This window comes from Camellia sinensis, chromosome 9 (genome assembly GCF_055761805.1).
Source record: "Camellia sinensis isolate YWXY chromosome 9, ASM5576180v1, whole genome shotgun sequence".
Lineage (NCBI taxonomy): Eukaryota > Viridiplantae > Streptophyta > Magnoliopsida > Ericales > Theaceae > Camellia > Camellia sinensis.
In genome coordinates, this window is record NC_138969.1 from 6,480,934 (window position 1) to 6,506,159 (window position 25,226).

General features: G+C 35.0%; 1 protein-coding gene across 2 annotated transcripts; it reads right to left on the minus strand.

Annotated features, from left to right (window-relative positions):
• Positions 1 to 15,983: 15,983 nt before the first annotated feature.
• Positions 15,984 to 21,356, minus strand: LOC114257143 (Peptidase C50, separase). 2 transcript variants are annotated; one of them, XR_003627473.2, is made up of 5 exons: positions 20,575 to 21,356; positions 17,577 to 17,754; positions 17,356 to 17,478; positions 17,063 to 17,161; positions 15,984 to 16,272 (listed from the first exon to the last, which is right to left on the minus strand). XR_003627473.2 is itself a non-coding variant. In XM_028196913.2 (5 exons), exons 1-4 carry the CDS (start codon positions 20,646 to 20,648, stop codon positions 17,133 to 17,135), a joined length of 327 nt encoding a protein of 108 aa, XP_028052714.1. In that variant the 5' UTR covers positions 20,649 to 21,356; the 3' UTR covers positions 15,984 to 16,272; positions 17,063 to 17,132. The 2 variants fall into 2 exon arrangements, 1 of the variants encoding a protein (XP_028052714.1); XM_028196913.2 differs by having other exon boundaries at positions 17,433 to 17,478.
• Positions 21,357 to 25,226: the final 3,870 nt, after the last annotated feature.

Consider the following 25,226-nt stretch of genomic DNA (forward strand, 5'->3'; position numbering starts at 1 on the left):
TGTATTTGAAATATTAAAAAGTTTTAGCACATAGAAAGAGTAAACAAACAAACAAAAAAAACCGTCAATCTTGAAAATACAAGTGAGGTAGGTTGAATCATGATTAATGAAGAGAGAGGGAGAGTAACAAAGTTTTTTCTCCGTTACTTTAAGGGTTTGTTTGGAAGAATTTTTTTAGCTTAATTTTTTGATTTTTTAATTAATTTAATTAGTTTTGTTTAAAAAGATTTTTTTGATTTTTTTATGAAGGAAAAAATAAAATGATTACAGTTTGAATATAACATTTTATCTTATTAATTTATTTAGGAGTGGCTTAGAATGTTGCATGCCAAACACCTCCTTAACCTATTTTATGTTTTTATTTGTTTTTAGTCCCAATCCAAACCTCACCCACTTGCCAAACAATTGCTAATGGTTGGTTTGGGGTGTCCTAAAAAAGTGCACTTTTTGTCTTTTTACGAAAAGATGTACAAAAAAGTAGAGAGGTGATGTGATGAAAAAAAGATAAAAAGATGGATTATATAGTAGATGCCAAACCAAGCCTAAGTTTGATTGGTGTTTTTCTTATGTGGCGAATATCTTACACATGAGGCCGGAAATTTGCGATACGACACGACACAACTGTTAAAAAAAAATAGTTGAATAAGAAATTGTCTCATAAATATGTATATAATTCACACATTTAAGGCTCATTGGTTTTACAAAATTAATTGGACAGTTTTGCTAGCATTAGTTGCCAGTCTTGATAGGTAGAGGCTCCTCCCCTCTCCCTATGGTGTATAAAAGGAGGCCATATTCCTTGAAAAGAGATATAGAATTTTTCCTTGACATCCATACACTGTCAATCTACTTCTCCTATAATTTTCTTCCTGAGAGAGAGTGCTGTCGTTGTTCGTTCGCTAAACTAATCAGAAGGTGCTTCTGTTGTAACTGATAAAAACCGTCGTATCTTGGGAAGTAGACGCCGGTGTACCTCCAGCACCCAACGGTGAGGCGGCGAATCTATTTTAAGGAGACTGTGGTATTACACAGGCTTCGGTTTGCTTCCTTTAACCATTTTATATTTTATCTGTATTTTATTCAGCATGTTATTTTTCCTAGGATTGAAGGTTTGTTTTGTTCATCTCATAATTTTGCGATATGCAATGTGAAATTATGTAATATGAGTAGTTTTTCCCAACAAGTTTAAAATAGATTCGACATTTATCATAGAATTAGATTAATAGATTCATAGGTGTGTGTAATAATTTTGCATGTAATTGGCCACTGGCAGTATTAGCGAGTTAATTGGTTTATTAGATGCATGTACACAGGGTTAAGCTTTTGATTTTGCCATTTTGTGTGTGCTACTATTTGGTCTTCCCATGGCATGGAATAAGCCACTATTATCAATAGGGAAGAAGAGTTTCATTGGTGCAACGTTAATTCATTGAATTTTCTAATTAATTTATGGTGTACCGGTTCATGCCTTGTATTTCTAGATTTACATGCTTCTAGTTCACATGCTTCTAATTTACAATACAAATTACATATTCATTCGGGTTTAATTTTTAGTGTAATTTACATTTCTAGCATGTTTATTAGGTAGTAAATTTTCATGTAACTTGTACCTATTAATCTTTAATTTAGGTGTGGAGTTGTAAAGTTTATAACTTGCCTATATTTAAATTCATGTTAATTTCTTTAGAATTATTTGCATGTTAATCATGTCATTTGCAATTCTTGCCTAATAATGTGATTTAAGTATTTAGGAGTTATAACATGTTTGTAACTTGTCTCAATTAATTACATGTTTAGTGTACCATAAGTTCATATGTAACCTTTAGGGTGTGTTTGGTAACGTTTACATTTTCAGTTTATATTTACAAAAATTTTATAAACTGATTTTTGTTTATTTTTTGTTTATTTTTAGAAAAACATAAACTACAAATGCGTTTGGTAATTAACAAAATGTTTAAACAAATTTAAAATACAAAAAAGAGTGAGAAATGACAAGTGACGGCGGAAGACGGTGGTGGAAAGTGGTGACGGTGGGTGGTGGGTAGCTGGTGGTGGGCGGGTGGGTGGGTGGTAGCGAGTGGGTGGTGGTGGTGGTGGTGGTGGTAGCGGCGGCGGGTGGTGGTGGCAGGTAAGTGACGGATGGTGGTGGGTGGTGGCGGGTGGGTGGTGGTGGTAGGTAGGTGGTGAATGGGTGGGTGGGTGGGTGGGTGACGGTGGCAGGTGGCGGGTGGTAGCGAGTGGGTGGTGGTGGTGGTGGCAGGTGGGTGGCGGATGGCAGGTGGTGGTGGGCAGTGGGTGGTGACGGTAGGTGGGTGGGTGACGGTGGCTGGTGGTGAGTGGTAGCGATTGGGTGGTGGTGGTGGTGGTAGTGGTAGCGGGTGGTGGTGGCAGGTGGGTGGCGGATGGCTGGTGATGGCGGGTAGGTGGTGGTGGGTGGGTGGGTGGATGGGTAACGGTGGCGGGTGGTAAGTGGTAGCGAATGGGTGGTGGGTAGTAGTGGCAGGTGGCTGGTGGTGGATGGTAGTGGCAGGTGGGTGGTGAGTGGTGGTGGTAAGTAGGTGGCGGGCAGTGGATGGTAGTGGCAGGTGGTGGGTGGTGGCGGGTGGATGGCATATGGGTGGGTGGTGGTGGCAGGTGGGTGGTGAGTGGTTGTGGCAGGTGGTGGTGGTGGCGGAAGACGGTGGTAGAAAATGGTGGCAGGTGGTGACTAGTGTTGGGTGGTAAAAAAAAAAAATTGAAAACTCAAAATGAAAACACATTTTTTGTGTTTTCATTTTTTGGCCAAATTTATAAACTGAGACCACTGATTTATAAATCAAAAATTTTACCAAACAAGTTTTTATTTGAGTTTTTAAAATTTTTGTAAATATAAATAGAAAATTGAAAACGTAAGTGTTACCAAACAGCACCTTACCAATTTAAAATATGGTTTAATTATATTTAATTTTGGTCTGTAACTTATATAGTTAATTACATGTTTATTATGTAATTAATTTTTTACAGTTTTTTTTTTAGTTTAAATTCTAGATGGGTAACTTAAGGGTTAGTTTTAATCTTTACTTATAGTTATTTATTAGTTTGTTTGCTAGTACCCTCCCCTTCAATCACTACTTTACCAAAAGCAAAGAAAAGCTGAGGGAGGTTTTGTTGTATTTTGCTGCTAACTCTTTATTGCAGGAATACCTATGGAAATGAGAAAAAGGATTAATTTGGACTAAATATTTGAAGCAATTGTTTGCTTGAGTGTTCATTTGTGGTTATTCACCAATATGTAAAGCACGTTTTATTTGCTTATAATTATTGTAGCAATTTTGTTGTAATTGCTTGTACAGTTTGGAACTTGGTGTGTTTAACCTAGTTCATCCCTTGGAAAATTTAATTCTTAAAATTGTTGCCCATAGACTAGGAGTCAACATACTCTTGAAAGTTTTGTCTAAGATTAACTGGGTTTTAAGTGAGATCGGTGTGACCCCTCCAGTCTTCCTGGAAACTTTCCTGACCATGTTCGATTTTAGGTTACGTGGTGAGACTAGTTTTGAATTAAATTTCCAATTGTGGGATTTTCTAGTGTTAAGTTTGATTTCTGGAAATACAGAATAGTGAAAATTCTGCTGTAATTTTTCAGAAATGGCAACTGTCTCTGATGCTGCTACTGCTGCTGCTAATGTTGGTGGGGATCCGAACCCCGGGGCGACTGGCTTGCCAACCCCTGCTGTGACCTCTGTGGTCAATCCTCCTGTTGTTACTCCGGCTGTTCCGGGAGGACCGCTCAATCATCACGAGCGCCCGGAGAAGTTCACGGGAGTGAATTTCAAGAGATGGCAGCAGAAGATGCTGTTTTATTTGACTACTCTAAGCCTTGCGAGGTTTCTGAGTGAAGATGTACCAGCCGTAGAGGAGGATGAGCAAGATAAACAAAAGCTCATGGCTCTGGACGCTTGGAAACAAGCAGACTTCTTATGTCGGAATTACATTCTGAACGGCTTGGCGGATTCACTTTTCAATGTGTTCTATGCCAAGAAATCGGCTAAGGAGTTGTAGGAGTTGTGGGATGCCTTGGACAAAAAGTACAAGACCGAGGATGCTGGGGTAAAGAAATTTATCGTCGGCCAGTTCCTGGACTTCAAGATGGTGGACTGTAAAACTGTCCTGAGTCAAGTCCAAGAGTTCCAAGTGATTCTGTACGAGATACATGCAGAAGGGATGGTCCTAAGTGAGTCATTCCAGGTAGCTACTTTGATTGAGAAGCTGCCTAACGGCTGGAAAGACTTCAAGAACTACTTGAAGCACAAACGAAAGGAGATGACAGTCGAAGAGCTCGTTGTCAGGCTCCGGATTGAAGAGGACAACAGGAAGAAAGGAAGGAGTACCTCCACTGTCAAAGCCAACATGGTTGAACATGGCGAGTCCTCGGGGGCGAGGAAAAAACCACCGACAGGCAAAAGCTCAAAGTTAGGGGCTAGAGGAGGAATCTCCAAAAGGCCAGCCTACAAGCCAAAGGAGCCTACTTTTAGGTTCGATGGCAAATGCTTCAACTGTGGAAGTGATGGGCATCGGGCAGTTGATTGTCTGAAGAAGAAGCCCTACAGGAAAAACCCTCCCCAACACAAAAATCGGGCACATATGGCTGAAATTGAGGAATTGTCACACGATGTGGACGACATGCATCTGTCAGCCGTCGTGTCAGAAGTGAACATGGTAGGGTCAAACCCGAGGGAGTGGTAGGTGGACACTGGGGCCACTCGCCATATTTGTGCAGAGAAGAGAATGTTCACAACTTTCGAACCGGTTTCAAACGGGGAGAAGTTGTTTATAGAAAACTCTGCAACCTCAGCTGTTGAGGGTAAAGGCAAGGTGATCCTGAAGATGACTTCAGGAAAGAACTGACTTTGAACGATGTCCTTTTTGTACCAGACATTCGTAAGAACCTTGTCTCGGGGTCTCTCCTAAGCAAGCATGGCTTCCGCATGGTATTTGAATCAGACAAGGTCGTGTTGACCATGGGCGGGGTCTATGTGGGGAAGGGATATATGTCAGGTGGTATGTTTAAATTGAATGTAATGACACTTATCCCTAAGATTAATAAGACAGCTTATTCTTCTGCTTATATGCTTGAGTCCCCTAATTTATGGCATGGTAGATTGGGTCATGTAAATTTTGACTCTTTACGTAGATTAATCAAGTTAGATCACATACCATCTTTCAAGATTAATCCACAACACAAGTGTGAAACTTGTGTAGAAGCAAAATTGACAAGGTCTTCTTTTCATTCTATTGAAAGAAGTACCCAGCCTTTGGGTTTAGTGCATAGTGATGTGTGTGACTTGAAAGTTGTACAATCACGTGGTGGCAACAAGTACTTCATCACTTTTGTTGATGATTGCACTAAATACTGTTATGTGTATTTGCTTAAAAGCAAAGACGAGGCTATTGATAAATTTATTCTTTTTAAGAATGAAGTTGAGAATCAATTAAGCCGGAAAATCAAGGCATTGAGAAGTGATCGTGGTGGTGAGTATGAATCCCCGTTTGCCAAGACTTGTGCTCAATTTGGAATTATTCACCAAACCACAGCGCCTTATTCGCCTCAGTCAAATGGTGTTGCTGAGCGGAAGAACAGGACGCTGAAAGAGATGATGAATGCAATGTTGATAAGTTCTGGGTTGCCACAGAATTTATGGGGGGAAGCAATTCTCTCCACGAATTATATTCTTAATAGAATACTACAGAAGAAAGTGGACAAGACTCCATATGAGTTGTGGAAAGGTCACAAGCCTTCATATAAATACCTACGAATGTGGGGGTGTCTTGCAAAAGTGGCGGTACCTACACCCAAGCGGGTTAGGATAGGTCCGAAAATCGTAGACTGTATTTTCATTGGTTATGCACAAAATAGTAATGCATATAGATTTCTTGTGCACAAGTCTAATATTTCAGATATACACAAGAATACTATCATGGAATCTAGAAGTGCATCTTTCTTTGAAGATGTATTTTTGTGTCGTCCCCAAGACAGGGTTCTGAGTTCCATGAAAGAAATAGAAGATCACGAAGACGATCACATAGATGATCACATGGATGATCAAACAGCTGATCAAATAACTGATCAAGTAGATGATCAACCTGATGAAGTAGATGAGCCAAGAAGGAGTAAAAAGGCTAGAACCACAAAGTCTTTTGGTCCAGACTTCTTGACTTATATGTTAAAGGGAGAACCTCGAACGTTCCATGAAGCTGTGACTTCACCTAAAAGACCTTTATGGAAAGATGCAATTAAGAGTGAGATTGACTCCATCTTACAGAACCATACTTGGGAGTTGGTTGATCTACCCCCAGGCAGTAAGGCCTTGGGGAGTAAGTGGATCTTTCGAAGAAAGATGAAAGCGGATGGGTCAATTGACAAATATAAAGCTCGGCTAGTTATCAAAGGATACAGACAGCGAGAAGGCCTAGATTACTTTGATACGTATTCACCTGTGACAAGGATTATATCCATTCGCATGGTGATTGCAATAACAGCTTTACGTGGTTTAGAAATACATCAGATGGATGTAAAGACAGCTTTCTTAAATGGCGATTTAGATGAAGAAATCTACATGGAGCAACCCGAGGGGTTTTCAGCTCCAGGAAAAAGTAAGAAAGTCTGTAAGCTTGTTAAGTCATTGTATGGTTTGAAGCAAGCTCCCAAACAATGGCATGAGAAGTTTGACAATGCTATGTTGTCAAATGGGTTTCGAATCAATGAGTGTGATAAGTGCATATATGTTAAAGGCACTGACAAAGGTTATGTCATTTTGTGTCTATACGTTGATGACATACTCATTGTTGGTAGCAATGATGAAATGATTAAATCTACCAAAAGATTGTTAAACTCTAAGTTTGACATGAAGGATATGGGCCTTGCAGATGTCATTTTGGGTGTTAAGATCACCGGAACATCTGGTGGTATTGTACTTTCTCAAGCTCATTATGTTGATAAGATACTTGAGAAATTTAGAAAGTCAGATACAAGTATGTTTAGGACACCGGTAGACTTAAGTCTATATTTGACCAAGAATAATGGTGAGAGTGTCTCCCAACTAGAATATTCTCGGGTCCTTGGGAGTTTGATGTATCTGATGAGTTGTACAAGGCCAGATATCGCCTACGCTATTAGTAGGCTGAGTAGATACACAAGTAATCCTAATGCTACTTATTGGAAGGGCATTATGCGGGTGTTGGGTTATATCCGTTACACCCTGGATTATGGGCTGCATTATACCAGATACCCAGCGGTACTAGAAGGGTATAGTGACGCAAATTGGATATCTGATATAAAAGATTCCAAATCCACTAATGGTTATGTGTTTACCCTCAGAGGGGCAGCCGTGTCTTGGAAATCTGCCAAGTAAACGTGTATCTCGAGATCAATGATGGAATCTGAGTTTATTGTTTTAGATAAAGCAACTGAAGAAGCTGAATGGCTTCGCCAGTTTGTTGAGGATATTCCACGTTGGCCGAAACCTGTGCCAGCTATCAGCATTCATTGCGATAGCCAATCAGCGATTGGTCGGGCACAGAGTAATATGTATAATGGAAAGTCTAGACATATCCGTCGTAGACATAATTCCATACGACAACTTCTCTCAAATGGAGTTGTCTCTCTAGACTATGTCAACTCTAAGGACAACATTGCGGATCCGCTAACCAAAGGGTTAACTCGAGAGTTAGTAGAAAAGTCATCAAGAGGAATAGGGTTAAGGCCTTTAGTAAAGGTTACCGGAACGGAAAACCCAACCTAGTTGACTGGAGATCCCAAGATCTAGATTCAAAGGGACAATCTAATTTTGTGTAACAGGTGAATCACTGAAGAGGTAAATCCTCTTGCCCATTCCTTTATACAGTGATGCCCTATGGGGGTGGAAGGTTAAGCTAATGCTTTTAATGACCTTAGTGATGTGGTATAATGAAATACTGTATCTAGGTCACCTATGTGAGTGCGAAGTGGGGGCCACTTCTTTAAGAATTGCCAAGGCCGAATTCTTTAAAACCACTCACAGAACCAGGCTAGTGTTCCAAGGCCATATCGGACACACCAGTGAGAACAAGAACAATGGTTGGACTAACTCCTGTGTGAGGTCTATTGTCTCGGTTTACATAAACGGCAGAACAGTTCAAGACATCACGTTCACTGGTCTGCCAGTAAATCCGATAGGCTTTCACTACGAAAGGTTCAAGGCCAACAGCTACCTTTTCTGATGCAGGGTTAGTCTATGTGCTTTCTCTCTTTCCGAGTCTTTGTTGATAAACGTTGAGCGTTTGCTGTATTCGGTCAATTTTTATTCATGTGGGGGATTGTTAGAGAAAAATGGTTGAATAAGAAATTGCCTCATAAATGTGTATATAACTCACACATTTAAGACTCATCAGTTTTACAAAATTGATTGGGCAGTTTTGCTAGCATTAGTTGCCAGCCTTGATGGCTAGAAGCTCCTCCCTTCTCCCCCATGGTGTATAAAAGGAGGCCCTATTCCTTGAAAAGAGATATAAAATTTTTCCTTGACATCCATACACTGTCAGTCTACTTCTCCTATAATTTTCTTCCTGAGAGAGAGTGCTGCTGTTGTCCGTTCACTAAGCTAATCAGAAGGTGCTTCTGTTGTAGCTGGTAAAAATTGTCGTATCCTGGGAAGTAGACGCCGACGTACCTCCAGCACCCAACGATGAGGCGGCAAATCTATTTTAAGGAGACTGTGGTATCACACAGGTTTCGGTTTGCTTCCTTTAACCATTTTATATTTTATCTGTATTTTATTCAGCATGTTATTTTTCTTGGGATTGAAGGTTTGTTTTGTTCATCTCATAATTTTGCGATATGCAATGTGAAATTATGTAATGTGAGTAGTTTTTTCCAACAAGAACAACACGATTCGAATTGTACACGAAATCAGCGGGATGTCTTACATCTATGTGTGAGAATTTATGACATGACACGATAATACGACTCGTAGGGTGTGTTTGATTGGGGGGATTAGGAGGGGGGACTATCCACTGTTTGGATTGTAATCCAAATAGTGCACCTTATCCGTCGTTTGATTTTTTTTTAGTCCGGCGAACTCCATGTCCGGCCGGACTCCATGTCCCCCATATGGGGGACTATCCTGTCCTGGGGGGGTGGGACAGAAAGTGGGGGACTAATCACTGTTTGGATTATATGCGAAAATGACCATTTTGACCCTCTACTATTTAATTATGTATTATATTTAATAAAATTCAATAAAATTTAAATGTCTCAATTTAAAAATAAAATAATTTTATTTAACTTTTTATTAATGTTTTATTTATTTATTTTTTTAAAATAATTTTTTATAGATATTTTATTGATGTTTTATTTTAAAATTTTGTTTATGTTTTATTTAATTTCATTGTTTAAATTTAATAGATGTTTTATTTAAACAATTAAATGTTTAATTTCAACAATAAATAATTTCATTTATTTAAATTATGTTTTATTTAAACATTTAAACATTTGTACATCAACATGTTTATTAAATTATTTCAACATCTGTACATCAACATGTATATTTATTTAACATCTATTAAATTATGTTTTAATACGTCAACATTTGATTACATCTACATTTGTTAATTGTTAATTACATCAACATTTGTTAATTGTTTAAACATAATCTATACATCAACATTTATTTAATTGTTAATTGTTAATTGTTTAAACATAATCTGTACATCAAAATAATTTCAATGTTAATTGTTTAAATAAAAATTTAAACATTTAACCATTAGTATGTTTAATTTCAACAATAAATTTTTATTTGTTTAAATAAAAATAATCTATACCAGTCAAATTTTTTTATCAATATTAGTATGTTTAAATATCTTTAAACAAAATTTAACCATTAGTATGTTTAATGTTTACTAAAAATAATTAAAATATTAAAGATATGTTTAATATTGCTATTACATAGTAAACAATTGAAAAAGGGTAAAATAGTCTTTTGTTCATTTATCCTATCCAGTCCGTCCAACCAAACGTTGGATTCACTGAAAATAGTCCTATCCAGACATCTAATCCCATGAAAAAACAAACACAGGATACATATCCAATCCGACCAAATAGTCCGGGGGATTCACAGTCCCAGGATTCAAGTCCGATGGATTCTAATCCCCCCTTTTCCAGTCCGTCCAATCAAACACACCCGTATTGTACATGAAATTAGCAAGTTAAGATTGATCATTTCTTGACACGAATACGTATATGACACAACTCGATAACACGAATATTAAACATGTCAGATTAATATCAAATCTGTATAACACAAAATTGACACGGATAACTCATATAATGAAAAATTAGTTACACATTTTAATATTATTTCCACTAAAGAGTATTATGATATTTTTTAATCTCTTACGTATTACATCCAATTTATTGAAAAGTATGTAAAACACAATTTTAAGGTTAATACTATAGGTTTTGTTTTTACTTTTAATTAAATTTAATGTATTTTTGTCTATTATTTGAGTTAATCTAGTAAAAAATATAATAATAAAATAAAATTTTTATAAATTAAGAAAATCAAATTAAGTTAAAATCAAATGTTTTTATAAATAATTTTATTTAATAGAGATTAGTTTCATTAAATTTACAATGGGAAGAAATTTTCAATTTTTTTTTTTCATACATTTGACATTTTTAGTTAATAGTGAAATTTTTTAACATGGCACGTTAACAAGACATGAATCGGACACGGACCAAAAATGACATGACACGATAACAGATAATAATAAACGAGTCAGATTAGTGTTGAAATAATTCTAACAAGAACTCAACACGACACGATGTACACCTCTATTTACACCATTTATGTGTTGTTGACTTGTATGGATTACCACATATGAGTGCCAACTTGGCATCTTATCTACACACAAAAATTTCTCAGTATTTGGACTTCATTAATTTTTTTTTGGATAAATTACAAATATATTTCCTAAGATTTACTTAAAATACAGATTGCCTCTTGTAGTTTGAAAAATTACAAATATCCCCTCATTAGAAATTTTTATTTAATAAAATTAACTAAAAAAATGAAATTCATAATTGCTCTTCTATAAAATAATAAAATTACCTAAATTATTAATTGAAATATATTTTTAACGTCATTAAAAACTATTAATTGATTTGATGATTTATTAATAAAATGAGCAATTTGTTATGAAACTAGAAACCGCAGGGGATAAAATGTAATTTTCAAAATCACATTGGGCGATTCGTATTTTAAGGGAAATTCTATTTCCACATACTAAGTTTCCTTACTCCACATACTTAATGAATTTTTTTTAAATCACAATTTTATCCTTTAACAAAATTATCATCTCACAATTTTTTCATAATTTTACTAGATTTCACTCCCAACAACTGGCCAGCAAAGTCAAAGCGGAAGGCACTAATTCCTGCTTTCCCTAGAACAGTAGCAAGAATTACCATAGGAATGCGATCTTGAAAATCCTAACAAAGGACAATCATCTAAAATAAAAATAAAAATAAAACAACACCACCAACAGTTGCCATTCATATTATCTGCCAAATCAAAACACAACTCCATTTACAATTACCAACCTTTGAGGATTTAAATCCATGGCACAAGTTTACAAGTTCTTTAGAACCTGTTTCATGCAATATCCCCACAAGCTTGTCCCCGTGGTTGCTGTGTATTATAACCCGCTGCTGTTGAATCATTGTCGAGACGCAGCAAAAAAAAAAAAAATGATGCAATGCTTAAATCAAAGAGATTACTATGATGAACATGTTGTGAAGATTCCCGAAGAAAACAACATCTGATATACAAGTATGAACAAACTACAAGGCATGTCGAGAGTGAATCCAAAAAGATTGGATCATTTTAAACAGCTAAATCAAGCAAAAACCAAACCTTTGGATCTCTTAAAGTAATAAATCATTGCTATACAATCAAACTAAACAAAGCATTAATCTTATGTCACTATTCAACTCTATCAAGAGTTCGAACCTTGGTTAGGTCACACACAGTCATATCTTTTTTCAATCTTTCTCTTGTTCTCAACGTTATTCTCTAAATGGTCTCACGACTCAAGTGCTGGTGCACTCAAACCTCTTCCTGTTACCAAAGCTAGGATTATCAAAAATCTTGAACAAAGCTCAATCGGCCCATTGAGTATCACAATCCTTATTTCACTAGACATTTCAGTTCATACTCACTATAATATCGTATATGAAATATCATGCCTATTCAGAAAATCAACTATCATAAGAGGAGATATGCACCCAGAAGATAATGGTATATTTGGAATGTGAAGTGTGTGGACTGAGATAAAGAAGTAAAAATCAAATTACTAAATGTGTGGATTGAGAAAAAATGTACACAAAGATAATTTGGTGTGTGAAAATAGAATTTCCCGTATTTTAATCAAACCTCAGGAGATATATTTATAATTTACCTTTTTTAAATTACACGATCTCTTTTAAAGTTTAAATAGAATACAGTAAATTCTATGATTTTAACATAATTTTATTTAGTATTTTTTTAATATTTTAATTCATATAACATTTATTTCTTTTTTTACCGATATCTTATTTGTTATATGAATGAAAAAAAAATGATATTGTCATATATTTTAAACAAAAATGTATAATTTATGTTGTTTATTTTTGTATTTTTACATCATCTAATTTAGTTTTGATTTATTTAATCTTATTAAAAGAAGGATTAATATAATTATATTAAAATTATGAGACTTATTATATCTTTTCTAAATCTCAACAAATGTCAATGTAATTTATTCTTATTTTTTTTGTATTTTAATGTTTTTCGATTGCTTTGAGATTGCATCTTTCAGATGGAACAGTAAAACATCACAGGTCATATAAGTGCAAGAAATGACATTTTAGCCCCAAAAATATATCTTTCTTTTATATACAATAAATTTTATAAATATAATTATGCTAAATTAGTTGTAAATTAGAATGATTAAAATTCATACCAGAAGTGTGAAAATACATGAATAATTAAAAAAAAAATTAAAAAACTTAATTAATATGACTAATGGAAATGAGATAAGTATTTACATTAATTAAGATCTCAAAAGAGCACAACATAATTATGTCAAATTTACAAAATTCAATGTATAGTGTAATTTAAAACCCTTTTATAACTATGGCTAATAAGATTTTTTTTTTTTTTTGGGGGGGGGGGGGGGGGATTTTGAATTGAAAGATTGAGAGATTATTCCTTCGAATTGTGTTGAAGTTGCTCAAACTTAACTTGCAACCCAGTGGTAAACCCCATTAATGGCCATCATTTAGTGCAATTTATTAGAAGTTAAAAGTTGATTATCATAAAGTAGAAGCTAAAAACACATCTCCTCGAGCTTCCAGATAATCAACTTTTTATTTTTGCCTAATAAGCTATTATAACTAGAAGTTGTACTAAAACAATCTGATGTATACTCTAAAATTAAAATAAACTACAATCACATTTTTTAAGTCGTAAATATATTACTTAAATAAAAGAGACGACGTCGAAGAGAGATGAAAATCGATGAACCAATGTGTTGTTAGGTTGTTTTGGGAAGTTGGTTAAAAGTTGACTTTTTTATTTTTTATTTTTTACTTTTTTGAAAAACCGTGTAAAAAAATAAAAGGATGATGTGATCCCAAAAAGCCAAAAAACTAAAAAATTAATTTTTAACTAGCTTGCCAAAATAAGCCAAAAAGAGAAACCATTTTTGAGTGAAAAAATCAAGGAGTGAGATTTTGTATTATTTTAATCGTGTCAATGTTATGTTGTGAATATGATCTAACGGTCCATGTTATTTTAACATATTAAACTTACACATCAAAATACAAACTGAGCTATCCTATCATATGGTGTTTATGTAAATTTATTGTACTTAGCCCCTTCCAAATTAATCTAACCATAGTGTTTGGGCTATTTTGGAAAGATAGTTATAATCAGCTTTTTGTGAGAGAAGGAAGTGGGTTATAATCTGGAAAGTGGATTATAACCCACTTCCCAAAAGGCCCCCTAGGAATAATATGGTAATATCAATTTTGCATATGAATTGTTTTTGTATATGCACATCACCACTCATTCTTATCACGAATTTAACAATTTGATTGTATTTATCATTTTAATCTTTGTCCATCTTTTATGTATGAAAAATTTTAAATTTCATCTAGTTTTTCTATGCTTCAAGTTTTTTCTTTTTTGGTATTGTAAATCAAAGTATTATATTGCAGCGGGAAAAAAAAATATCAGAATCATACCTTGTAGCGAAGAACCTCGTGGGTAAATCACGTGCTTCCAAAATCTGAAGAACCAATCCAGCAGCGGAGTGATACTACAAAATGAGTATCACCCACACAAGTCACAGTGCAAAATGGCTTGATCGTTGTTTTGTGGGAGAGAGTCGGACAGAGAGTATGGGAAAAAAGGTTATGGGTATAAACCACATAACGTATATCTAATATATGTATCTGATCTATTAAATATATTATATAAAATATATAATCAGATATAACAACCAATATCTATCTATCCATCTATCTATATCTATTGATATGATAGATATAGATATCCTAGATATAGATATCCTGAGTGGTTATCCAAATAAGTTTTGAATTTAAATTCAAACTTACATAGATAAGGTTCAAAAGGTTCAGGTTCAAAAAGTTCAAAAGGTCATGTCACATGTACGCCCAATTTCTAAAAGGTATTTATTGTAAAGACACATAACTCAATCGTGTTATTTTTGTTGTTAACATCTTATAACATTCACTAATATTGACATATTACATTTGAATAAAATTTCAAGATCACTAAGGTATAGACATAAAATTGCAAGAAGTTGTTATAACCCACGTCATAATGCAGCACTATTCCTTTCTCCACCTTCTAGAATGTTTTTTTGGCAACCAAACAAAAACGTGAACCTTTGCTTTCCTTTGGGTTTGTCTTGGAATAGGGTTATTTTGGAAAATTGGTTTAAAATTAATTTTTTAAATTTTATTTTATTTTATTTTATTTTTAAAAAATGTGTAAAAGAATAAAAAAAATAATGTAATTCAAAATAAATTAAAAGTTAAAATTTAATTTTAACCATGTTTTCTATTTGACCTTAAAGTAAACATTACAAGAAATAACACTTTTGTAGACCAAAAAATTAGTCGCTAAAATCTCATTTTTAGTCGGCAAAAGTTATCCGCGACCAAATTTTTTGGTCGCTACTTTGGTCGCCAATTGAGGGTCGGCAAAAGTAATTCGCGACCAAAATTTTGATTGGTCGGGAAAAATTAGATTTGCCGACTAAATTTTTGGTCGCTAAATATGTCATTACTGCGACTAATCCATTTTGTCGCTAAAACACTTTGGTCGCAAAAAGTTATATTTTTTTGACCAAATATCTTAGTTGCCAATTGTCATATTTCACGACCAAAAAGTTTGGTCGCCAATTGCAACATTCTATGACTTCTTAATTTGGTCGCCAATTGTCACATTCTACGACCAAAATAATTAGTCGTCAATTATCACATTCTACAACCAAATTGTTTGGTCCCCAATTGTCACATTTCATGACCAAACATGTTTGTCGCCAAAAAAAATGTTTGCACAACTAAAACTTTAGTCGGCAATAGACCTATTCGCGACCAAATCCTTTGGTTGCCAAAATTAATAATTTTAACGACTAATTATTTAGTCGCCAAATGTGCTTAGTGATACACTGACTACTTTATTTAATCGGCAAAAGTATAACTTATCTTTCTCGACTAATCAATTGGTCGCCAAAACTAGAAAAACAAAACCAAAACCAAAATTTAATCGCTAACATCCAACAAAATAAACCTATAATTTATAATAATTCATCAAATTTATTCAATATAATATGTAATTTGCAAAAATCATTCAAACCAACAAATAAATTGAATCATGAACATTCAACAAAATACATATATCAATCATTTCTGAACCTGTTTAATTAAAGTTGGCAACTATTATAAGTTTTCATCCACAAGTAATTCCAAACTACATATTTCATGTAACATAAAAATTTAAAACATAACAAGTACTTATTATGATGTTTTAAATTTTTATCCATGTGCATCAACCCAAAAATATAACTGCTACTCTACCCTAATATTTTCCATATACATCTATACAAAAATATATAATCCTTCCAAAAATACAAAAAATGCCAATCTGTTCTGTACAATTTAGCTTTGTCCACGAATGCATCCATCTGTACCAAAGAAAAAGAGAAATAATGTCAGGTAAAATTGAACAAATAATGAAAATGTCAATGAAAAGTTAAGGTCACATTAGCAAATTAAACGACTATCATTATCAAATTGTTACATTAAACAACAGCATTCTTATGTCTATAGCATTACCACTTTGGTATTTCATTGTTTAGTTTTTTGAACGAACTTAAATGTAATTCAAAGAAGAACAAGTCAAATATAATTAAATAAAACAACAATTCACAATAAAATGCAATGGACTTCTCAACTAGCAAATATAAACTATGCATATTGGCATACGAGAGTGTCTAACCATACTGAAGGGGAAAATTAAAGAGGAATTCAAACGGTTCATCTATTTGTACCAAAGAAAAAGAGAAATTACATTAGGTAATTTTTTTATGAAAATATTTGCACATCACATTATTGTAAAATTGGACAAAAAATGAAACATGTCCATGGAAAGTAAAGGTAACATGAACAAATTAATAGACTATCATTACCATTTTGTAAATAAAACAACAGCATTCATATGTATATATCCAATAAACATTACAATTCTAACTATTGGTCCACAATTTGCCAATATTGACCTATGCTTCAACGATGGAAACTGAGTTAAAATTTGGAGCTATTTGTTTTCATAATTTAGTTGTAGTTTTATATTCTTTGTACTACTATATTTTGGTCCAAAGGTTTTTTTTTTTTTCCTCTTGTTTTTTTTCCCCTTGGTCCAAAGCTTAAAGAATTAATGGAAGTGTCTCACATGTAAAATTGTTCTAGACTTACATCCATGTAGAGGCAGTGCAATGGCAGAAGGCTTCAGTACATCAGCATAATCAACAAGTTGATGGTGGCTTCACCGAGGATGGCAGATTGTGAAGAACCCTGATGCCAATTCAATTCAAGATATCATAAAGTTAATCACTATGGGATAATGTGCGTAATAAGTGCAGAAAAATACAAGAGGCATCAGTGTATCAAGTACTGATAACTAGCAGTACAGAAAAATATACTTATAAACATAAGAATCAAAGTGAAGAATTAGTGAAGAATAAGAATCAATTTGAACTGTTTACTACTTCCACATTATATGGCATATTGGACAAGTTTGTTTATTCCTATCGGGAAGAGTCAAGACAAAAGATGGTCACATTACTTTCTTCCAATAGAATCCCCTTAGCCTTCTCACATAACACCCTAACCTACAACAGAGGGAGAAGATGTCAATGGAGAACCCTTTTCCATTACACTAAAACAGAAAGGTATCCATTAAAAACTGTGAGAATAAGAAATAACCCACCTTAGGCAGTTGATCTTTCATATTTGATTTTGGGTACTCGGCAAATGTTGCTGAGCAGACCTCACACAACAGATCCTTGTTGAAACACGTTAGGTCTCCAACCAAAAATAAAGTACATTTACTCAGATTTGTCACAAGAATCCTGTGCAACTTCTCATGTGCACTTGCATCCAAAACCCTATAACATTTTAAAAGTATAGAACTCCATCAATAATTAATTTCGTCACATTTCAAAAACAAGCGATCGGACTTTAGCTGCTCAACATGAAACCCATTACAGTTTTAAGCAATTAACCAACTGGGAAGCATCATGCCCAATGTACCTACAAAACCCGAGTCCGGATCCTCTCCTTGAGGCCCTCTCCTTCATTTCCTACTAGCAACGGCACAGATGAGCCGTTGGACATCCAACGGTTCAGATTTAAAAAAAAAAAAACAAAAACAAAAACAAAAATGAAATTTCAAACGTTCCCGCCCAAACAGACTCAGCCAAACCCAAAGCTGTATAGGTTATACACGCACTCCTTCTCCTCCACAGAACCCACCTTCACCAGCGACCTACTCCCGACGGCAACCCTAGCTTGACGGCGACCCACTCCCGACGCCGACGACCCACTCGTGAAACCCAACCCAACCGATCGAGGTGAATCTTTTATCTATCTGCTTCGCAAACACACAGCTTTCACGCTCGTCTCCTACACCTCACTGAACCCGTCTCACCGGCGACCCTGTCGACGGCGAGCCACTCCCCAAACCTAACCCATTGCTTTGCCCTCATTCTCTCTACCCTCATTGGGGAGTCTTTCTTGCTGCTGAAATGGGTGCAGAGATAAAAGAGCTTGAACACTGTCTGAAACTACTGATCTCAGCCGTTGCAGCCCTTCTCCACGGATCTGAAAGGCGAGAGTGTTGAACACTGTCTTTGCAAAGGCAGAGGTCTTGCGGGCAGAAATGGGGTTGAACACTGTCTGAAACTGCTGTCCATCTGTTGCTGCTGCTGTACATCTGTTGCGAACATAAAAGAGCTTGAATTTGTTCATGTTTTTGTGTTAACATGTATGAGGGTTAAATGTTTGCTGAAATTGTTTTTTGTTTATAGTTGCTGAAATTGGGCTGAAATGTGTGTTATGGCTTGTATTCACACTGAAATTGTACTGAATTTGTTGTTTATAAATGCCGAATTCTTGTTGCAACATATATGACTGTTCAATTCTTGTTGCACCAGTGCTAGTTAAGGTGGTTGTGTGTTCAATTTTTGTTAGTTTCTATTGATACATTTTTTTAGCTTTTCTTGATATTCTGCAAATGATTTTCTTGTAGAATATGTGAGTGTGATGTTCCATTTTCTTGCTGAGAATTTGAAACGGGAAAAGTAAAAAAAACCAAAGAAACAAGGAAAAACAGAGCAAAAGAAAATAAACCCACTTTTTTTGCTTTTTTTTTTTTCTTTTTCCTTTCTCTGTTGTGAGTGGTTCGAACAATCAATTGGATCAATTGGCAGTGTATATTTTTTCTTCTAATTCTCTTTGATCACTAATCAAAATGGACAAAATGATTAATCAAGTTCTGTATTTAGTTCTAATTCTCCTTGATCACTAATCAAAATGGACAAATTGATTACAATTTCCAACTCATTTGGTGTATGAAAAACACCATCTCAGAAACATTTCTTCATTCAATTGGATTCACTGAGAGCTGGACATTTCTCCTTCAACACCCTTTCCCTTGCCTTAGTTGCCTGCACCATCATCATATGCAAATGTCAATTTCTATGTTTAGCTTAACAACCCAAGAGATGTTTCACTTATATCACAACATCTCACCATTCCATTTTTACTTTCCCAAAAAATACAGCAACCAAAGTCAGTGCAAATGAAGAAGACTGCAAATAAGGAGTTTAATCAAAGAAGAAGACTGCAAATAAGGATTTTTACAAAGAACTCTTCTCCAGAAATTACCAGACTCATCCTCTTCCTCCTATATAAATCCCTTGCTCCTCCTCAACTCGTCAATCGAATCGAACTCAATCTTCTCAATCTCGATTACAGACTCTTCACTTGAAGAAAAAATAATTATCAGAAATGGCAATGATTCCAAGCATCTTCGGAGGCCGACGAGGCAACATCTTCGACCCATTCTCTCTCGACATCTGGGACCCCTTCGAGGGCTTCCCCTTCTCCACCACTCCTCCATTTCTGCCAGTAACTGATCTCAGCAGTTTCAGACCACTGCCTTTGCAGTTTCAGACGTTCCCGCCCGTCGGGAGTAGGTCGCTGGTGAAGGTGGGTTCTGTGAAGGAGAAGAAGTGCGTGTATAACCTATACAGCTTTGGGTTTGGCTGAGTTTGTTTGGGCGGGAACGTTTGAAATTTCATTTTTTGTTTTGTTTTTTTTTTTTAATCTGAACCGTTGAATGTCCAACGGCTCATCTGTGCCGTTGCCAGTAGGAAATGAAGGAGAGGGCCTCAAGGAGAGGATCCGGACTCACAAAACCCATATATATTTACATCTATTTCCATTATATTATATAAAGCCTATACTTGAGTTCACCTTGTCTCTCGGCTATTTTTCTTCAACAATGCCCTTCATATTCAATAACTACCTCATCCAATAACTGCTTTATCAAACTATCCATAATTGTTAAAAAGTTTTCAATGAAAACTTTTCATCGTTGATCAAATCACACCTCAATGGACAAACAATCCAAGCATACAATTGTGAAATTGCAAACACATGGCTTGAACGCATTACTAGTATGTGTGTATATATTTATCTTCTATCTATCTATACTATTATAAAACAAACAGCCACGATAGTGTTGACAAAGCCGGCTCACGCTATAATTGCTTGGAACAGATTCTGACCCTATTTAACTGTTTCAATTCGTAATTGTCAATCTAATTATTTCACTCGCGCACAAGTAGTGTGTGCCGACACTAGTGTGTGTGTGTGTGTATATATATATATATATATAGAGAGAGAGAGAGAGAAAAGCGCACCTGAACCATGGTGAGACCTCATCCACCAAAGTGAGTACCCTCCGGTAATGTCCTTCCTCTTTGCTTTGCTTCATAGAAACACACTTCACAAGCGTCACAACAATCTCCACATCCAAAAAAGCAAACTCATGATCCACACTCTCATTTCCCAAATTCGGAACATACTGAAACTTCTTCTTCACCAATTTCGACCCCGTACCGCCAATCTCAATCCCCCGAAGACTCTCCAGAACCGAAAACCCCTCTATTTCAGCATCACCGTAGCGTCCCCAGGCCTCAAAGCAATGAATCAAGCGAGCCCTCTGGATGTGAAAGGAGTAGGGTTTACAGGACAACTGAGAAGAGATAAGTTACAAGCAATTCAAGCAGAGCTTGTAAGTGGTGAACAATTGGAGAGCGAGTTGGGGGTCGAGTTTGGGGGTTTCGGAGAGGCGTTTGGGGATTAGAGAGAGGGAGCGATTGAGGAAGGAGAGGAACTTCTTGGCGAGAGATCAGAAGGAGGATTGGTGGTCTTCGGCGGCGGCGTTTGATGGTTTTTTGGATCTTTTGGGCTTGGTGGTGGTGGTGAGATCAGTGAATGGCGTAAGTAATCGAAGAAGAGGTGGTGGAGGTGGTGGAGATCGAAGGATTAGAGTTTGGAGATGAGAGCGGACTCGGCGTCGGAGTCCATGGATGTGGTGGTTGTGGAGAGAGAGAGAGAGAGAGAGAGAGATTAGAGACGAAGCAGGGGAATGAAGTGAAATGTATGGGCGCCAATGTTGCCCCGCCTAATGTCCAGTTCAAAGTAGGCTCGAATGTATGTATATAGGGAAAGGAAAATGTCTCATAGTTCAAATTTGGTGGCTTAAAAGTGGCTTAAATGGCCAAAACGATATCGTTTTGGCCATTTTTATGTTGTTCTGTACTCAAAACGACGTCGTTTTGACCATTTGAACCACTTTTAAACCACAAAATTTGAACTACGTAGCATTGCCGATAGGGAAATTCTACTTTACACTCCCGTCATACGCTCCCAAATATGTATTTTTTTTAAAAATAAATTATGATCGATTTTTTTTTTCATGAAATTTTTGATTATATTTTATGTGTTATTTAATTATAATTTTTTTACTTTTAGTTATAATTTAAAAAATATGAAATTGTATTTTTTTTTAATTATAAAGTGTATACGATACACACCATTTGAGAGATATATTACAGCCTTTCTCATGTATATAATATTGTGATTTTTCTTTTTTTGCATATTGTTTAAAAAAAAATTTATTCTCAACAATCCTTATTAAAAATAATAGTTGTGTTAATTATTTTAGTTACCTTTTTACTATAGATTTATATTTAGGATGATAGTTTTTTTTTTTTAAATTGATTTCATGGTTATGAGAGAATAATTAAATTAATTATAATTTGGATATAATATTTTATATTATTGACTATTTTAACTTATTTTTATTTTTATCAACTATTTTAGCCAAAATCCAACTTTTCAAACCCGCCATTATTAAAACATTTTACTTTTCAAATCAATATAAATTGAAAAATGAAATTTTTAAAAGAAGTTTATAACAAAGTACATATATTTTTGCTCCCTTTTTTTTTAGGACACTCGGGCCTTGTTTGGGAATAGATTATTTTAGTAATTTTTTAACTTTTTGACTAAAATATGAGGTAAAAAAATTAGTATGCTTGGAATGAATTTTTAGTTTTTATGAAAAGACGCGCAAAAAATGAAGAGAAAATAGAATCTTTGATTTTTTAGTAGATATTATAGATTTTTTGATTTTTTTAATAACTTTTGACTTTTAAACTAAAATAGGCACATGCCAACCGAGGCCTCAGTCTAAAAATCAAAATTGCAACTTTGTTTACTCAAAAATTCAAGAATTAAAACACTTTGTCCATAAGAATAAACTCAAACAAAATGACTAAAACACCCTCTCTCTCTCTCTCTTTATATATATGTGTGTGTGTGATATATCCAAACCACACTATCGCTTGGTTTGGAAAGTGGGTTGCCTTTTTTATTTTTTGACTTTTTTAGCTATTTTAGCCTGGGGCTAAAAAGCCTGGTTTGGAAAGGGCTTTGGCTTTTCTACTTTTTTTATGAAAGAAAAAATATAATAATTATGGGTTGGATATGATGTTTTATCTTATTGGGGCTAAAAAACCTATTTTGTTTTTTGTGGCTATTTTAGTCCCAAACCCACTTCTCAAACAATGCCTATAAAGATCAAAACACTCTCTCTTCTCACCTCTCTCTATCTTCCCCTCTCTCTTCTCTCCAACCTCACCGTCCACCGTCTTGTCTCGCCTCGCCTCTCATCGTCGTTGTCTCCACCAACCCCACCACCCCCACCACCGTCTGCACTACTCTCTCTTTGTTCACCTTCACCGTACACAGCTTGTATAGCGTTAATATCGTCGATCTACCTCGTGTGACTCGGATCTCACTCATTCTTCGTCGTCCACCGCCACCGCGAAGCCCTAATGATGAAAAATCATGGTCGTCATCATCATCAACATTCCAATGATGATCTAGCACTACCGTCTTCACCACTCCAACTCCGCCGTCCGCTTTGGACCTCCTCACGATGCCAATGATCTGGTCCCTAAGAAATGACATCGACATCGATGTATATATTCATCTTGAAGCTAAACATTTCTATGTATACATAAATTCATCGATGTATATATATTCATATAGAGCACAAGCGAAGATCTGAACAGTAGTCATAGATATATTCATATATTCATAGATCTGTTCATATATGTTTAAGCAATGAAGATCTTCGCTTCTATGTATATATTCACAGATTTTGAACAGATTCTTAGATATATTTTTCAGATCTATTATGTGTTTTGTGTTTTTTTTAAATCTATTTTTTAGATTCTTAGAGCTATTTTTTTATCTGTTCAAAATTTTGTTTTGTGTTTTGTTTTGTTGGTGTAAAACTGGATTTTATCTAATACTCTAATATGGTATTAATTTTGTACTCTAATATGGTACAAAATTAGAGTGCTCTCAGGTCGACACTCCATGTACTCTCTCTCTCTCACTTCTGTACTCTAATATGGTATTAATTTTGGTTTGTTTTCTTTGATGCAGATTGTTGCCTTGCGTTTTGGTGGCCACCAGCAGTGAGGTGGGGGCGAAGGAGAATCTGTGTGAGAGAGAGATCAATCTGATTTGTTTAAACAGAGAACAGGCGGGGACAATTGGTTTCCCTCTTAAATTTTCACACATTTGGCGACAAAAGTAGTTTTTGGTCAGCAAATGTTAATAATCGTTGACTAAAATTTTGTTGTAGCCAAATCTTAATTAACGGCAAAAGTTTTTGGCGACCAAAATTTTGGTCGCCAAAGAGAAAAAATAATTTTTTATTTTCCATTCTGCGACTAAATAGTTTTAGTAGCCGAAACTCAATATACGACGACTAAAATATTTTTAATCGCTGAAAATAAGTTTTTGGTGACCAAAACCAAAGATTAAAAAAAAAATTATTTTCCATTCGGCGACTAAATAGTTTTAGTTGCCAAAACTCAATATACGACGACTAAAATATTTTTAGTCGCTAAAAATAAGTTTTTTGGCGATCAAAATTTTGGTCACCAAATGATAAAAAATAATTTTTGATTTTCCATTCGGCGACTACATTGTTTTAGTAGCCAAAACTCAATATACGTCGATTAAAATACTTTTAGTCACTAAATATAAATTTTTTGGCGACCAAAATGTTGGTCGCCAAAAGATAAAAAATAATTTTTTATTTTCCATTCGGCGACTAAATAGTTTTAGTAGCTGAAACTAGATATACGAGGACTAAAATATTTTTAGTCGTTGAAAATAAGTTTTGGGCGACCAAAATTTTGGTCGCCAAAGATTAAAAAAAATATATATTTTTCATTTGGCGACTAAATAGTTTTAGTAGCCAAAACTCAATATACGGCAATTAAAATACTTTTAGTCGCTAAAAATAAGTTTTTGGGCAACCAAAATTTTGGTCGCCAAAAGATAAAAAATAATTTTTTATTTTCCATTCGGCGACTACATTATTTTAGTAGCCTAAACTCAATATACGGCGACTAAAATATTTTTAGTCGCTAAAAATAAGTTTTTTGGCTATCAAAATTTTGGTCGCCAAAAGATAAAAAATAATTTTTTATTTTCCATTCGGCGACTACATTGTTTTAGTAGCCTAAACTCAATATACGACGACTAAAATATTTTTAGTCACTAAAAATAAGTTTTTTGGCTATCAAAATTTTGGTCGCCAAAAGATAAAAAATAATTTTTTATTTTCCATTTGGCGACTACATTGTTTTAGTAGCCAAAACTCAATATACGACGACTAAAATATTTTTTGTCGTTAAAAATAAGTTTTTTGGCGACCAAAATTTTGGTCGCCAATTCCACAACCAACTTCTTTTTGATCTTCTGTGACCAACTTATTTTTTGGTCGCCAAAATGTGATCTTTCGCGACCAAATTTGTAGTTGGTCGCCAAAACCATACCACTTTCTGCAACCAACTCATTTTTTGGTCGCCAAAATATGACCTTCTGCGACCAACTCATATTTGGTCGCCAAAAATAATGATCATTCGCAACTAATTAATATTTGGTCGCCAAAAGGTAACCTTTAGCTACTAACTTTTAT

Bases quoted from the DNA above. Each gene is read 5' to 3' on its own strand.
- LOC114257143 (XM_028196913.2), bottom strand. From the start codon at position 20,648: ATGAAGCAAAGCAAAGAGGAAGGACATTACCGGAGGGTACTCACTTTG. The intron at 17,755-20,574 runs GTGCGCTTTTCT...AAAATGTTATAG, and splicing joins GAGGTCTCACCATGGTTCAG to GGTTTTGGATGCAAGTGCAC. The intron at 17,162-17,432 runs GTAATGTGACCA...AATTGGCATCAG, and splicing joins GGGGATTCTATTGGAAGAAA to GGTTCTTCACAATCTGCCAT.